This window comes from Melanotaenia boesemani, chromosome 10 (genome assembly GCF_017639745.1).
Source record: "Melanotaenia boesemani isolate fMelBoe1 chromosome 10, fMelBoe1.pri, whole genome shotgun sequence".
Classification (NCBI taxonomy): domain Eukaryota; kingdom Metazoa; phylum Chordata; class Actinopteri; order Atheriniformes; family Melanotaeniidae; genus Melanotaenia; species Melanotaenia boesemani.
The window spans coordinates 280,645-296,429 of NC_055691.1; the positions used below are offsets into that span (position 1 = coordinate 280,645).

Below are 15,785 nucleotides of genomic sequence, written 5' to 3' on the forward strand. Positions count from 1 at the left end.
CATACCTGAAGCACGAGAAACTGCCAAACGACGACTCCAAGCCTTGGCCACCTGCCTAAAGACGTACACGAGAGAAATTGAAGCAAGGTGAATAAACTGGCTGTTCTCAACTCAACCAGCAAAAGTGTACTCTCAGTGGCAGGGTAATAACAACAGGGCAGACCCGCCAATGCTGGAGACTGAACAATACTGGAAAAGCATATGGGAGAAGGAGGCATCACATAACAACGGTGCACAGTGGCTGATGGATCTAAGAGCAGACCACAGCAACCTCCCTGAACAAGAACCAGTAACCATCACAGCGGCAGACATTCAACAAAGAGGCTCAGGTATGAAAAACTGGACAGCACCAGGGCCTGACATGGTTCACACCTACTGGCTGAAGAAGCAAACTGCACTCCATGAGCTCCTGGCAGCACAAATGACCCAGCTGCTAAAGGATGGGACCCACCCTGAATGGCTAACTGAAGGCCGGACAATCCTGATCCAGAAGGATCCCCTGAAGGTAACAGTTCCATCCAACTATCGGCCAATAACCTGTCTCCCCACCACATGGAAGCTCATGTCAGGTATCATAACGGCTAAGATAAGTGGGCACATGGATCAATACATGAGCACAGCACAGAAGGGCATTGGTAAAAATACCAGAGGAGCAAAACACCAGCTGCTGGTAGATAGAACAGTTGCTCAGAACTGCAGAACCAGGAATACCAATCTGTGCACTGGACAGAAAGCCTATAACTCAATGCCACACACGGATCATGGAATGCTTGGAGATGACTAACATCAACAGGACTCTAAGAGTCTTCATTGCAAACTCAATATGGCAGTGGAAAACCACCCTTGGTGTCCATCAAATGTGGCATATAACAAGGAGATGCCCTGTCCCCTGTGCTGTTCTGCATAGGTCTGAACCCCCTCAGCCAAATAATCACCAAGACTGGCTATGGATACCGACTCAGGAATGGGTCCACCATCAGTCACCTCCTCTACATGGATGACATCAAGCTGTACGCCAAGAGTAAGCGAGACATTGACTCACTGATCCACACAACCAGGATCTGCAGCAATGACATCTGAATGTCATTCAGACTTGAGAAGTGTGGGCGGATGGTGACAAAGAGAGGGAAGGTAGTCCATACAGAAGGGGTCTCACTCCCAGACGGCAGAATAGCAGACATTGAGGACAGCTACAAGTACCTTGGAATCCCACAAGCAAATGGCAACCTCGAACAGGCCACAAGAAAAGCAGTTTTCTTTGCGATGCATAATGCTGTGCGTATCATGTGTGCAGAGTTAATTGCCATATTAATGTCACCCAAGTCATCTAGTAGACATAGTGCGGGGATTGTAGGAATATTACATTTAAACCATGTTGACATGTCCACACATACCTGAAGCCAGAACCTGTGGACAGGTGTGCAGGACCACAAGGCATGGAGATAGTTGTCAGGTGTGTTTTCATTGCAGTGTGTGCAGATGTTTGATTGTGACAGACCCATCCTGAACATCCTTTGTCCTGTATAATGAGTTCTATGCAGAATTTTGAATTGTATTAGTTGCATATTTGAATTCTTAGTCATTTTAAAGGGACCATTTATCTTTATTGAAGTTACTGGATAAGTCACCCTCCCATTTTGAAGTTGGAAGACAGATTGAGTCTTCTAGTTTAGATAATAGTCTATATGTTTTTGATAATAGCTTTGGGGCATTGAGATTCATGAATTCTGCCACCCTGATAGGTAGCTGTAAGTTTAATTGATTAATGGTATATTTTTATAAAAGATTTAAGCTGGTGATATTCTAAAAATCTTTTTGCTACTGATTCCATATTGTGAAGTGAGAATATTAAATGACAAGAAGTTTCCATTTTCTATTATATGTTCTAACTGTTTTATTCCTTTATTTTTCCATTGAGTAAAATTGATAGGCTTTTTGTTTTGCAGGATGTCAGGGTTGTTCCAGAGGGGTGTAAACTTACATGGAAAAAGTGAGGATTTGGTTATTTTTAGAAAATCCCACCAAGCCACTAAAGAGGAACTGATATTGATGCTTTTAAAACACTGATGTGTTTTGATGGTTGAGCTGATGAATGGCAGGTCAGAGATAAACACATCCTCACATAATGCTTGCTCTACTTCTAACCATGGTTCATCCAGACTGCTAGGTTTAAGCCATTTGGAGATATACTGCAGCTTGTTAGCTAAGAAAACATGATTAAAGTTGGGTAGCCCCAATCCGCCTCTATCTTTAGTCTGTTGTAAAGTTTTTAGACTGATACGGGATGGCTTATTTTTCCATAAAAATTTAGATATATGTGAGTCCAGTGACTTAAACCAGCTGGTAGATGGTTTAGAGGGTATCATTGAAAACAGGTAGTTTACTTTAGATAGAACCATCATTTTAATGGTGGGAACCCTCCCCATGAGTGATATGGGTAAGCGCCTCCACCGTGAGAGATCATCCTCTATTGCTTTAAGTAGCTGGACATAATTTAGCTTTATTAGTTCTGATAACCTGGGGGAAATGTTTATGCCTAGATATCTAATGTTTTCAGACTGTATTGTAGTATTGGGTGTGTTTTGTAGGTCACAGTTGATGGGCATAATAATAGTCTTAGACCAGTTAATTAAATAGTCAGATATTGATGGGAATGTGTTAATAAGTGTGATTGTCTGGGGGAGAGATGTCGGTGGGTTCTGGAGGAAAAGTAATACATTATCAGCATAAAGACTTATCTTATGTTCTATATTTTTGGCATGGATTCCTTTAATCTCTTTGTTTTGTCTTATGGTAGCAGCTAGGGGTTCAATAAAAATAGCAAAGAGTGATGGAGAAAGCGGGCAGCCCTGTCTGGTTCCTCTTCACACATGCATTTGGGTTGTTATATAATATTTTTATCCAATCTATGAAAGATGACCCAAACCCAAATTTGTTTAACATTGCAAATAAAAATTTCCAGTTTACTCGGTCAAATCCTTTTTCTGTGTCTAAAGAAATGACTGTGGATTCCATATTATGTAGAGTAGAATAATCTATGATGTTAATTAATCTATGCATGTTAGTAGAGGAATGTCTACCTTTAATAAAGCCTGTTTGGTCAGGATGTATTATTAGAGGGGTTACTTTTTCTATTCTTCTGGCCAAATGAAATTGGACGGTAACTGAATGGAAGTGTCGGGTCTTTACCTGGTTTTAATAGTAGAGTAATATTGGCTAGGTTCATATTTGAAGGTATTTTTTGTTTTTCCCTTATTTCTAATGTCATATTGTAGAAAGTGGGTGCCAGCATTGTTCAGAATTCTTTGTAGAATTCTGCTGGGTAACCATCTGGACCTGGATATAATGTTTTATAGAATTCTTTGAAAGTGTCATTTATCTTGTCAGGGTCGTAGCTGATGTTTCCTTCTGGATCTCTGACAGAGGAGATGGTTGTTTTCTCCTTGTTTGTTTTTAACTGATTAGCCAGGAACCTTCCAGATTTGTTGCCAGGCTCAAAATTCTCCAAGCGAAGTCTTTGCACCAAGAATTGCGTCTTTTTATCTATTATTTCATTAAGTTCAAGTTTAGCTTTCCTTATAGCATTTAGTGTGTGTTCTTCTGGGGAGACATGGTAAGCTCAGAGTTCTAACTCTGAAATTCTCAAAGTTTCCTTCTTTTTCTTATGAGAGGAAAAGGAAATTATTTTCCCTCTCATTACTGCTTTTCCTGCTTCCCAAAGAACACACGCTGAAGTTTCTGGCAAGTCGTTATTTTCTAGATATAAGGACCATTCTCTTTTGAAGTAGCTGATAAACTCAGGATCTTTAAGTCATGACGTATTAAATCTCCAGTTTCTAGTTGCTGGTTTATTGCTCTTACTTCTCAGAGTGAATGATACTGGTGCGTGATCACTAATGCTAATAGGATGGATTCTGATTTCTGACATGTCATTCATCAGCGAGCTGCTAGTTAAGAAATAATCTAATCTAGAATAGGAATGGTGGACTGAAGAGAAGAAGGTGTATTCTCTTAGAGTGGGATGGTGAGAGCGCCAAGCATCACAGAGACCAAAATCTTGTTTTACAGTTTCTGAGGATTTCCAGACTCGATGAGCTCCTGTGGTACTTTGTTTGTCCAGTATAATGTTAAAATCACCTCCTATAATTAGTGTGTTATCTGAGTGACCATAGAGGCGAAGAGGGAGTGAAAGAAGGAGGATCATCTACATTTGGACCAGATATATTTGCAATACATAACTTAACATTTTTAATAGATAATGTAACTATTATAAATCTGCCTTCTGGATCTATGGTTGTATTATCTATATCAAAATTTAACCTTCTATTAATAAGAGTTACTACTCCTCTCTGCCTAGAATTATATCAAGCTGAATACACGTGTGGAAACTGGGTTGTTGAAAGGCAATTAACAGCTATGCTCTGCCGGTCATCCGATACTCTGCAGGAATAATAAGCTGTCCAAAGGAAGAGATTCAGACCACACATGTGAAAACATGAAAGCTCCTGACCATGCATGGAGGGTTCCACCCCAAATCCATGAGACTGTACATTAAGTGCAAGGAAGGAAGCAGAGGACTAGTGAGTGTCAGAACCACTATCCAGGATGAAACATCCAACATCCTTGAATACATCAGGAAGATGGCCTCAATGAATGAAGTGCTCGGTGAATGTCTCAGGCAGTGGAAAACAGATCATGTGGTGATGGAGGAACCATCATGGGAGGAAAAGCCCCTCCATGGTATGTACCACCGACAGATAACTGAAGTGGCTGATATCGAGAAATCCTACCAATGGCTGGAAAGGGCTGGACTGAAAGACAGCACAGAGGCACTGATCATAGCTGCACAGGAGCAGGCCTTGAGCACCAGAGCAATAGAGGCCCAGATCTACCATACAAGACAAGACCCCAGGTGTAGACTGTGCAATGAGGCCCCTGAGACAATCCAGCACATAACTGCAGGGTGTAAGATGCTGGCAGGAAGCGACATAACCAAGTGGCTGGTATAGTGTACAGGAACATCTGTGTGGAGTACAGACTGGAAGCCCTGAGGTCCAGGTGGGAAACACCTCTGAAGGTGGTAGAGAATAACCAAGCTAAGATCCTGTGGGACTTCCAGATCCAGACCGACAAAATGGTAATGGCAAACAAGCCGGACATTGTGGTGATGGACAAACAGCAGAGGAAAGCCGTTGTGGTTGACATCGTAATCCCAAGCGATTGTAACATCAGGAAAAAGAACCCACAAGCTCCCAGGCCTCTGGTAGAGGAGCCGAGCTTGGATGGATGAGAGACTGCCCACGGAGGGCGAGGGGACAATATTTATACATATACATATATATATATATATATATATACATATATATATAGATAGATAGATAGATAGATAGATAGATATGTACATATATATAATGTTCTCAGGGAATGATCAACGTGATGGGGCCTTATCACAGCATCACCTCTCTGAACTCTGAATTTCTGCTTTTTGGGACTATACCCACTGAATTAAAAAAAAATAGTCAAAATTTGGCTACTATCGAATTTCCTCTGTAATGTTCTTGCAAAATAACCACAATGTGTTTCTCTTTAGTCTGGAAAAAGCTATTAACCTGCTTCCTGTATGGTAGTAAAGAATAATCTTCACAATAACCCAGAAGGAAGAAAAAACCCATTTATGTTTGTGCTTTCAGGTTACTGGTGGGAGCTCCGTTTGAATCCACAGGACAGCAGCAGACAGGTGATGTCTATAAATGTCCTTTGGATACCAGAGATTCTGGAAACTGCAGCCGACTCAACCTTGGTGAGAAATAAGGTCCATTCATGATCATCCAAATGGAAAATATTCTCCTCAAACTGAAAGCTTACATATAGGCAAATCTGATAGCCGTTTTGTGTGTTGTACCATCTTGCAGTGCTACCATTTTTGTGGTGGCAACTTCACTGACAGCAGAATGTATACAGTATCTGAACTGATGACTTTAGGCAGTGGCCCACAGTTAGTGATGAAGGTATCCTATCTGTCAATCTTGAAGTTATTTTGTTTTCATGTTAAACAAAAACAAAAAACAAATAAACTCTGACAAATCACTTCCATAGGCAACCAAGATGCAATGGCTGGGTTCTCACTAGGAATTACAATCCTGGAAACAAGAGGGTTAACATATGTGGCAAAACAAAAACAAACCCCCACAAACATTTATGCCCTCTAAATAAAACAAAAACAACCCAGGCTGCATTCATAAGTGATAGTTCAATCCAAGCTCACTCGGATCCTATTGGGGTGGACAGTCAATATACAGGTAGGAGGGGTAGATGGCCCATCACCTGCCAGACCAGAATAACTGGCGGGCGAGGTCCAAAATGCAAGTTGCCCCTATGAAACAGTGTCCTTCAGCGCTGGAGCGTGATGTACTGCAATGCACACTTGTTTACCAGCCTACAGGAACCCACACACACATCCATGTTACTATTGGTTTGATTCACAATCACATTAGCAGGACAACTGTCTTATCAATGTATGCAGTTTCCACAGACAGGAGGAGAAAATAAGCAACAGGCACGAGATACTGGAGAAAGATACTGGAGAAAGATATAGAATAGAAATACTTTATTAATCCCTTTGGAGAGTCCTCAGGGAAATTTGGGTACCAGCAGCAATACAACACCAACAGTAAAGCAGGACAAGCACAAGACACAATATATACAAGTACAAAGCAAAATGGAGGCAAATAAAATGTAATAAATATAACAATAATGACAATAAAATAAGTTAAATAAAACAATATAAACAAGCATTGCACACAGTAGAGGTGGTAGATTCCCAGTTCACTATTGCACGTATAAGTTATAGCAACTGTTTGTATGGGTTATTGTGCATGTGTTGTATCAGGCGGACTGCACACCTCCCTCTCCCCCCTCCTTCTCCCCCTCCTGCCTAATGCAGAGTTGTACAGTTTGATGGCTCAGGGGACAAAGGAGTCTCTGAGCCGGTTGGTCCTACTCTTGGGGAGGAGCAGCCTGTTACTGATCAGGCTTCTCTGTGCACTGATGACAGTGTGCAGAGGGTGACTGGCATCATTCACAATAGCCAGTAGTTTTTTTAGTGTTCTCCTCTCTGCCACTGTCACCAGGGAGTCCAGCTTCATGCCAACCACAGAGCCCGCCCGCCTGATGAGTTTTTCCAGCCTGTTAGCACACCTTTTTGTCATGTTACCCCCCCAGCAGACAACAGCATAAAAAAGCGTACTAGCTACCACAGACTGATAGAACATCCACAGGAGTTTCCTGCAGATGTTAAAAGATCTCAGTCTTCGCAGGAAGTACAGACGGCTTTGGCCCTTCTTGTACAGGTGATCTGTACAGCATGTCCAGTCCAGCTTGTTATCCAGCCACAACCCGAGGTACCTGTAGTTGTCTACAATCTCCACCTTATCGTCCCTGATGGTCACTGGACGTGGTTGTGGGGTGGACTTTCTGAAGTCAATAACCAGCTCCCTAGTCTTTGAGGTGTTAAGCTGGAGATGGTTCATCTGACTCCAGGTGACAAAGTCACTGACCAGATTCCTGTACTCGTCCTCTCCATCATCCCTGATACACCCCACGATGGCTGTGTCATCTGCAAACTTCTGGATGTGACACAGCTCTGAGTTGTAACAGAAGTCTGAGGTGTAGAGTGTGAAGAGGAGGGGGGCCAGCACCGTCCCCTGGGGTGCTCCTGTGCTGCTAATAACAGTGTCAGATGTGGTGTCCTTTAGCCTGACGTACTGCGGTCTCTCTGTGAGGTAGTTACCAATCCAGGACACCAAGCAGGGGTCCACCTGCATCTCCCTCAGTTTGTCCAGAAGCATCAGGGGCTGGATTGTGTTGAAGGCACTTGAAAAATCCAAGAAGAGGATCCTCACTGTGCCCCCTCCCCTTATCCAGATGTACTTGGACACGGTGTAGGAGGTAGAGAATAGCATCCTCCACACCCACACCTGTGCGATAGGCAAGCTGTAGGGGGTCCTGGGCCTGTTGCACTTGGGGCTTGAGAGATTGAGGATGAGCCGCTCCATCGTCTTCATCAGCTGGGATGTAAGTGCCACCGGTCTGTAATCGTTGAGCTCACCAGGGCTGTTTTTCTATGGAACTGGAACAATACAGGATGTTTTCCACAGGGTAGGCACTTTCCCCAGCTGTAGACTGTGGTTGAAGACATGCTGGAGTGGTTCCCCCATTTCATCAGCACAGGTCCTAAGCAGACGAGGAGGCACTCCGTCAGGGCCTGCTGCTTTCCATGGGTGGAGCTTCCTCAGTTCTCCACTCACCTGTTCTGCTGTTATGTGTGGAGGGTGTTGAGATGTGGGGAGGGGTAAAGGTTGACAGGGGGGCTGCACAGGGGATTAAGTCAGGGAGGTTGTGTACCGCAGTGGGGGAGGGGGGACCGTGGGCTGGTCAAAGAGGTTAAAGAAGATGTTCAGCCTGTTTGCTTCTTCCACTGTCCCCCCCCGCTGTTATGGCCTGTGATCTGAAGCCTGTGATGGTGTTGACACCATCCAAGACCTCCTTCATACGGCTCTCACTCAGTTTATCCTCCACCTTCCTTCTGTAGGTGTCCCTCGCCACCTTCAGGCATTGTTTCACCTCCCGCTGTGCTAATTGCATTGCCTCCCTGTCATGGTTCATGAAAGCCACCTTCTTCCTGTTGAGGGCAGCTTTGACATCTTGTGTTATCCAAGGTTTGTTATTTGGATAACAACGGACAGTCTTATTGAGGGAGACTACGTCCAGCGAGAAGTTGATGTAGTCTGTCAGACAGTGAGTCTGCTCCTCTATGTCCTCATCATGTTGTCTCAGCAGTACATCCAAATCAGTGATGTCAAAGCAGTCTCTCAGAGCATCCTCTGCCTCAGGTGACCACTTCCTGATCGAGCGTGTGGTTTTAGACATCCTTTTGACTAGGGGTGTACTGTGGCTGTAGGTATACCAGGTTGTGGTCAGACTTTCCAAGTGGGGGAGGGGGGTGGCTCTGTAGGCATCCTTCACATTGGAGTACAGCAGGTCTATTGTTCTGTTGTTCCTTGTGGGACAGTCTACAGCCTGGTAGAAGGAGGGAGGGTAGAGTCCAGGGAAGCATGATTAAAATCCCCAGATATGACCATAAACGCCTCGTAGTGCTTTGTCTGCAGCCTTGCTGTTACTGTGTGTATCTTCTCACATGCAGCTGATGCTTCCGAGCTGGGCAGGATGTAAACACAGAGCACGATCACGTGACTAAGCTCCCTCGGCAAGTAATATGGCCGCAGACTAACAGCTAACAGTTCCAAGTCCTGGCAACAAAGTTCCTTTTTCACTGAGACATGTCCTGGGCAACACCAACGTTTGTTTACATATATGTGAAGCCCCCCACCTCTGCTCTTACCGCAGGCGTTAATGTCTCTGTCAGCTCTCACAGCAGTGAAACCCGAAAGATCCACGTTAGCATCCGTTGATTGTTCAATGCCAACAGCTCGTCCATCTTGTTAGGTAGTGAGTTGACGTTCCCCATTAGTACAGAGGGGATCACTGGCTTCAAACGTCGTCGAGCAGCCTTTAGCTTAGATCCTGACGTGCAGCCTCTGTACTTCCTCCTCAGCTCTGTTAGTACGTTGTGCTGCATTCCGACGTCAGTCTTCCATGAAAAAGTTCCTCTCTTGAATAAACAAGACGACGTGCAAGTGCCATACTAGAGTTAAAAAATATTCAATAGAATAAAAAAATAGGATATATATATATATGTATATATATATATATATAAAATAAGGAATAAAACAATAATAAAGAAAGAAAGAAGCACTCGGTGTGTAAGAGACACTGGTAAGGCAGCCGTTTCCTGCAGCGCCATTTCAAAAAAAAAAAAAAAAAAAAATGTGCCAGTGTTTGGCTCGATCAGCCATCAAGTAGATCAAGTGGTCAACAAGCAAAGGTGAAGCCAACCAGCGCAGGTGACTTCAACCTAACAGCAGTGATCAGAAGTCCACCATGCTGCAACGAACCAAAAATCTGGCAAGGGAAAGAAAGCAGTGCATACTTATGGTACAATCCTTGGTTTCAGGTTATTGTTTACATTGCTAGTGTGGGGCTCTGTCATTAGCACCTTTTCTCTACAACCAGTTGAGGCCGTGACGCGGGCTCTGACATTCCTGATGATGGCACACCACTAATTGTCATGGGAGACATGAACATTCACATTGGCAAACCACAGCAACTGTCTTTCTGGCTCTCATCTACTCCTTCAATCTCAAACTGGTTCAGACTCCTCCAACACACAAAGCTGGAAATACTCTTGACTTGGTACTGACCAGAAACTGCTCCACAGCCAACCTGTCCGTCACCCCGCTGCACCTCTCAGACCACTTCCTGGTTAAATTCTCTGGCTTCCTTCTTCATGTCACTCAAGCGGCTCCAAAAATGGTGTCCTACCACAGAAGCTCGAGATCCCTCAGACCTACACAGCTGTCTGATGAGGTTTAACTCTGGTGTTTAACTCTCTTCTATCTCCACCACCTGCTCAGCCTCCCACTGTGCTGACTGTAGAAATGTTTGCTTCCTACTTCACTGAAAAGGTCGCTACCATCAGTAACCAATTCACTGAGCCGGACCAACTCAGCCTTACCAAACCAGCTACTGGTGTCTCACTCTGCTCCTTCCGCTCTCTAAATGAGGACCAAGTCTCTAAACTTCTAGTCAACTCAAAACCCACGACCTGTCCTCTTGATCTTGTTCCCTCTGACATCCTGCAGAGCATTTTACCTACAATCAAACCTGCAGTAACCCATATTATCACCTCCTCTCTTAAATCCGGTGTCTTTCCCTCTGCCTTCAAGCAAGCTCAGGTTCCCCCGCTGCTGAAGAAACCCACACTCAACCCAGCCCAGGTTGGAAACTACCGGCCAGTCGCACTACTTCCATTCATGTCTAAACTACTAGAGCGTGCCGTCTTCAGTCACCGTCTTCAGTCAGGTCTCACAGTTCCTTCAAGACAACAACCTGTTAGATCCATATCAGTCTGGCTATAGGCAAGGTCACTCTACTGAAACTCTCCTGTCAGTTACTGATTCCCTACGGGTTGCCAAATCCACTGGTCAGTCCTCAGTCCTTATACTGCTGGACCTGTCTGCTGTCTCCAGATCCTTCAAAGTATCTTGGCGAGGGGGCGTGTCCAGATCACATAGGCTGACAACAGCGGTGCCTGAGGGCTCGGTGCTTGGCCCTCTTCTCTTTTCACTATACACCTCCTCACTCGGTGCATCATTAGCTCTCTTGGTTTCTCCTACCACTGCTATGCAGATGACACTCAGCTTTTCCTTTCTTTCCCACCGGATGACACGACCATCTCAATGCGAATATCAGCATGTTGCCGATATCTCCACATGGATGAAGGATCACCACCTTCAGCTAAATCTGTCCAAGACCGAGCTTATTGTCTTTCCAGCCAATCCTTCCTTATCGCCACAGATAAGTGTGCAGCTTGACTCCATCACACTAGTGCCTACGTCTTCTAGCAGGAATCTTGGTGTCATGGTAGACCATCAGCTGACCTTTAAAGACCACGTTGCCTCGGTTGCTCGATCGTGCCGATTTGCTCTCTACAACATCAGGAGGATCAGACCCTACCTGACTGAACACACGACCCAGTTCCTGGTCCAGGTTCTGGTCATTTCACATATTGACTACTGCAACTCCTTACTGGCTGGCCTGCCTGCATGCTCAGTTAAACCTCTGCAGATGATCCAGAACGCAGCAGCACGTCTGGTCTTCAACCAGCCTAAAAGAGCTCATGTCACTCCGCTGCTAATCGCTCTCCACTGGCTTCCAGTTGCAGTGCATCAGATTCAAAGCTCTGCTTCTGGCTTACAAAACAATAACCCAAACAGCTCCGGTCTACCTCCACTCCTTAATCCAGAGCTACACTCCCTCTCCACAGTTACGCTCTGCCAGTGAAAGACGCCTAGTGCTCCCACCACAAGGTGGCGCCACATCAGTAGCTAGACTCTTCTCCTCTGTTGTTCCCCGGTGGTGGAACAATCTACCAAACTCTGTCTGATCCGTAGAGTCCTTATCCACTTTTAAAAGCACTTAGATTAACTCTTCTACTCAACAGAATTAGTTAGAAAGATTTGTCCAGCTCTTTGGCTCAACCAAGTACTGAATAAGCTGTGTGCACTTATGCCCAAGATGATATTGTTTGATGAAACTGTGATCTTGTATTTTTAAAAAAATGACTTACAAAAAACTACAAAAAAAAAATCCCCCAAAACTAAAACAAAACAAAAAAACAAAAAAACAAAAACAAAACAAAACAAAAACATAAAAAAAAAATTTATATGCACTGCCTCTAGCACTACATGACAGCACCTGAGTCCAACTGGACTCAAAGCAGTCTGACTATCGCTTAATTACGTCGTCCCATCTTGTTTGAATTCTTGCTTGTGTTGTTCTTACTCTCAAATGTAAGTTACTTTGGATAAAGCATCTGCTAAATGACTGTAGAATAGAATAGAACAATCAGGTGTTCAACCACCTCCACTGGCAGCTAATGATATGCCACAGAGCCACCCAGGAAGCTAGAACTTTCACTGACAGACAAGCACCTGTCTAGATATAGCAGGATTCAGCTCCATCAGTCAGTGCTCATGGATTGAACCTGGTATGTGAAAGTAAGGAGGGGATAAAGTAAAAACCTTTCCAACCACATTTGATTTCAGTTTATTTTTTCACAACTCAAGTTTTCCACTGCTGTTAGAGCAACCAAGAAAAGTGCAAGTTCTTACAGATTTCCTTCACATCGTTAGAAGGTAAGCAGTAGCGTTAAGAAAAAGTTCAGATTCTCTTCACAAATACTTCTGACAGGCACACAAGTGCCACAGCAAAAATGATGGACGGTCTACCTCCAGTATTTCCCCGGATTAGTCTAAATTTGCATAGGGTGGACAAAAGTTGAAGATTACATAATTGAGAGAAATTATCCGATACCGTTTCAGTTTCTGTGTTTAACCTGATTCAACGTTCACATTTAGCCAAATTAGCTATAAAATGATGAGCTCCAAATGTGGGACTAAGACCCAGGATCTCCGTTCATAACTTACTGGACTGAGCACCAGGTCAACATAACTTTTCCAGCAGACAGCCTGTTTGTAGCTGGTGTTATTTCTAAATAAGGCATAATCATTCTAACTTGTCTACATGTATGCCTTCAGCTGTCACCTTTACAATACCCAAGTGATTACCCAACCTTTTTACATGACGATCAAAACCCAATAACTGGGAGTAATCAGATTAGTGTAAAAATCACATCCACTTGTGAAATGTCATATTCTAAAAATTCTGGACTACAATTTCATACAATTTTATTATTAGATTTCTTTGTAAAATAAAACATTTAACACACATGACAGCAGCAACAGGCATAAATATATCACATAATTATACAAATCAGAGGTGTCTTAAAAAAAGACTAAATAAAATAAAAAAAAGAAGAAAAAATTACGTCAAATAACATAAGAAATATATATTTAAACTATGATAGTTCTGTGGATACTTGTTCAAGTAGGAATAAAGGACTATTTATGCTCCCTTACGTACGTAAATGGCAGCATCCATTTCAAACATTGTCATACGCCACTGTCCTCATACTTCTATGTATCTTTTGCATCACCATGATTGTTAAGTCAATTCTCCACAACATCAGTTTCAGACTCTGTTTGGCAGCATTAATGCATCGCTATGAAGTTGTTTCCAACCGCCCAACATGCCCTAAACACTCGCATATCCTTTCTTTGTTCAGTTATAAAGCTTAAAGTCAGGCAATGAGAGACCACCACTCACTGTTGGCAGTCGCAGTGTTTTAAGACTAAGATGTGTTTTTTTCATATGCCAAATAAATTATAAATGGCTTAATCAAAATAAGAAAAAACTGAATTATTTATCTTCAAATGAAGCATCTGCTTTGAGTACAGAATTCTAGGGAGAAAAGTCATTTTAAATTAGGCTTACTGTACCCACCCAAGAGATGGGGAGATCAAATCACTTAACCGTGTCACTTTTAACTGAAGATAGAAGAGGAAGCAAATTTTCAGTCAACTGTTTCAGTTGTCAGAAATGTTAGCTGCTAATCTGTGACTGTGGACTACATGCACATGTTTTGCTTTATTTATACTCTGTCTTCCTGCTGCTGTATGACATCCTGTTTTTGCTCTTGTTACGCTCATGTTGTGTTTCCATCTCTTTAATGGAAGATGATAAAAATAAAGAACCAGTTTTTGCACATGTATAGATGTTAAAAAAAATCTAAATAAATCAGATATACAGGTCTACATGCAGGAAGACGTCAGAATGCTGGGGAGAAATCAAGCTGAGTTAGTCTCAGACTTTTCTTTCTCCAAAAGAAATCTAGTAATGGGTGTGAAAATGTAGACCAAGAATATCACATTTTGGGAATGAATGTATACACATCAGCTTCAGATCTCATAAGGCCAGTTCAAAAAAGTTATTTCAGATAAAAGCTATCTGGATTTTGGAATCCCATCTTTCAGGATGCCGGATCATGTAATCCAGCTTACTTTTATCCCGTTTTTCATGATCAGCAAATCCAGATTTCCAGCATGTAAATCAATGTGGGCTTTCAGCTATGTGAAGAACAACAGGTGGGAAGGACAGTATGGGGTTACTTTAAGTGATTTTTATTGTGAGACAACACACAGAAACTATAAACATCCACTTCTATTTACAATTGTATGACACCTTATCGGAGCCACAACACATATAAAACAAGTACATTACCAACTACATTGTGGATAGAGTGAAAACATCTTAAAGAAAAAAGGCTCAATGTTCACTTGTTAACAAAATAAATACAGTTCAGGGTTTCTGATCTGAGGAGGGGAGGCACAGCATCAACATCCAACTTGTATGACCTCACGATCACAAACTGCGTCATGAAATGGCTGGGGTCTGCTCATGATGCTCGCATCCTGAGGGAAAGTGCCTTGTGCATAGAGCTCCAAACGAACCGACTGGATGGCATCATATTATCCACTCCGAACCATGGCTGATGACGCCCTTTCTTGCCATGGCCACACCAGCCCAGGCGCGCTTCAACACTGCTCATTGCAGAATGGGCAGTCAAGTGTTTGTAGTGTTGTGGTAGTAACACTATTCAACGTCAAACAAGATTTCTTTAATGGGACACTCCACACTCGTACTGGTCACATCCACCATCTTACTCTCTTCTTCTATAGTCTCAGTTCTCCCTACACCACCTAGTGGTATGGAGTAACAGCATTGGAATTACAAGACACAACAGTGTTTAAATAGAGTTCTGAAGAGACGGTTTGCATGCCTTAATTACTTGCAAGTGGAACCAGAGGGAGCATGTAACATAATACTTGCATGCGACCAGGCGGAATGTCCTTCTCTGTGACAATGTTTATGACGCACCTGAGCCCTGTGTGGAAGTACCAGCCCAACCTCTGGCCTTCTGTTAAAATGAGGGACGGACGGGACATGTAGTAAGGTATGCAGTCATTAGACATTATTTCTGACAGGTCCTGTTCTGATTATGCAACGATGACTGACAGAAAAATCGATTATTTTATGTGTGATTGTTATTGAATATGTTTGGGAGTTTATTTCCATGGTGACAAGATATGTTTTATTCTTGCTTTACTATGCAGAAAGGCTTAATAGGTAGCCTACGCCTCTTTAAATCACTTTATCCCTGTAACATTAAATGAGTCAGGTGCAAAATACAAATGCAAGCATATGCA

At 43.0% G+C, this 15,785-nt stretch overlaps 1 protein-coding gene across 1 annotated transcript in view; it reads left to right on the plus strand.

Moving 5' to 3' along the window:
• The window catches only part of itga11b (integrin, alpha 11b), a 186,933-nt gene that overhangs the window by 13,396 nt on the left and 157,752 nt on the right, over nt 1–15,785 (plus strand). Inside the window, 1 exon segment of the mRNA XM_041996966.1 lies at nt 5,691–5,800. Coding sequence (XP_041852900.1) covers nt 5,691–5,800 — 110 coding nt within the window.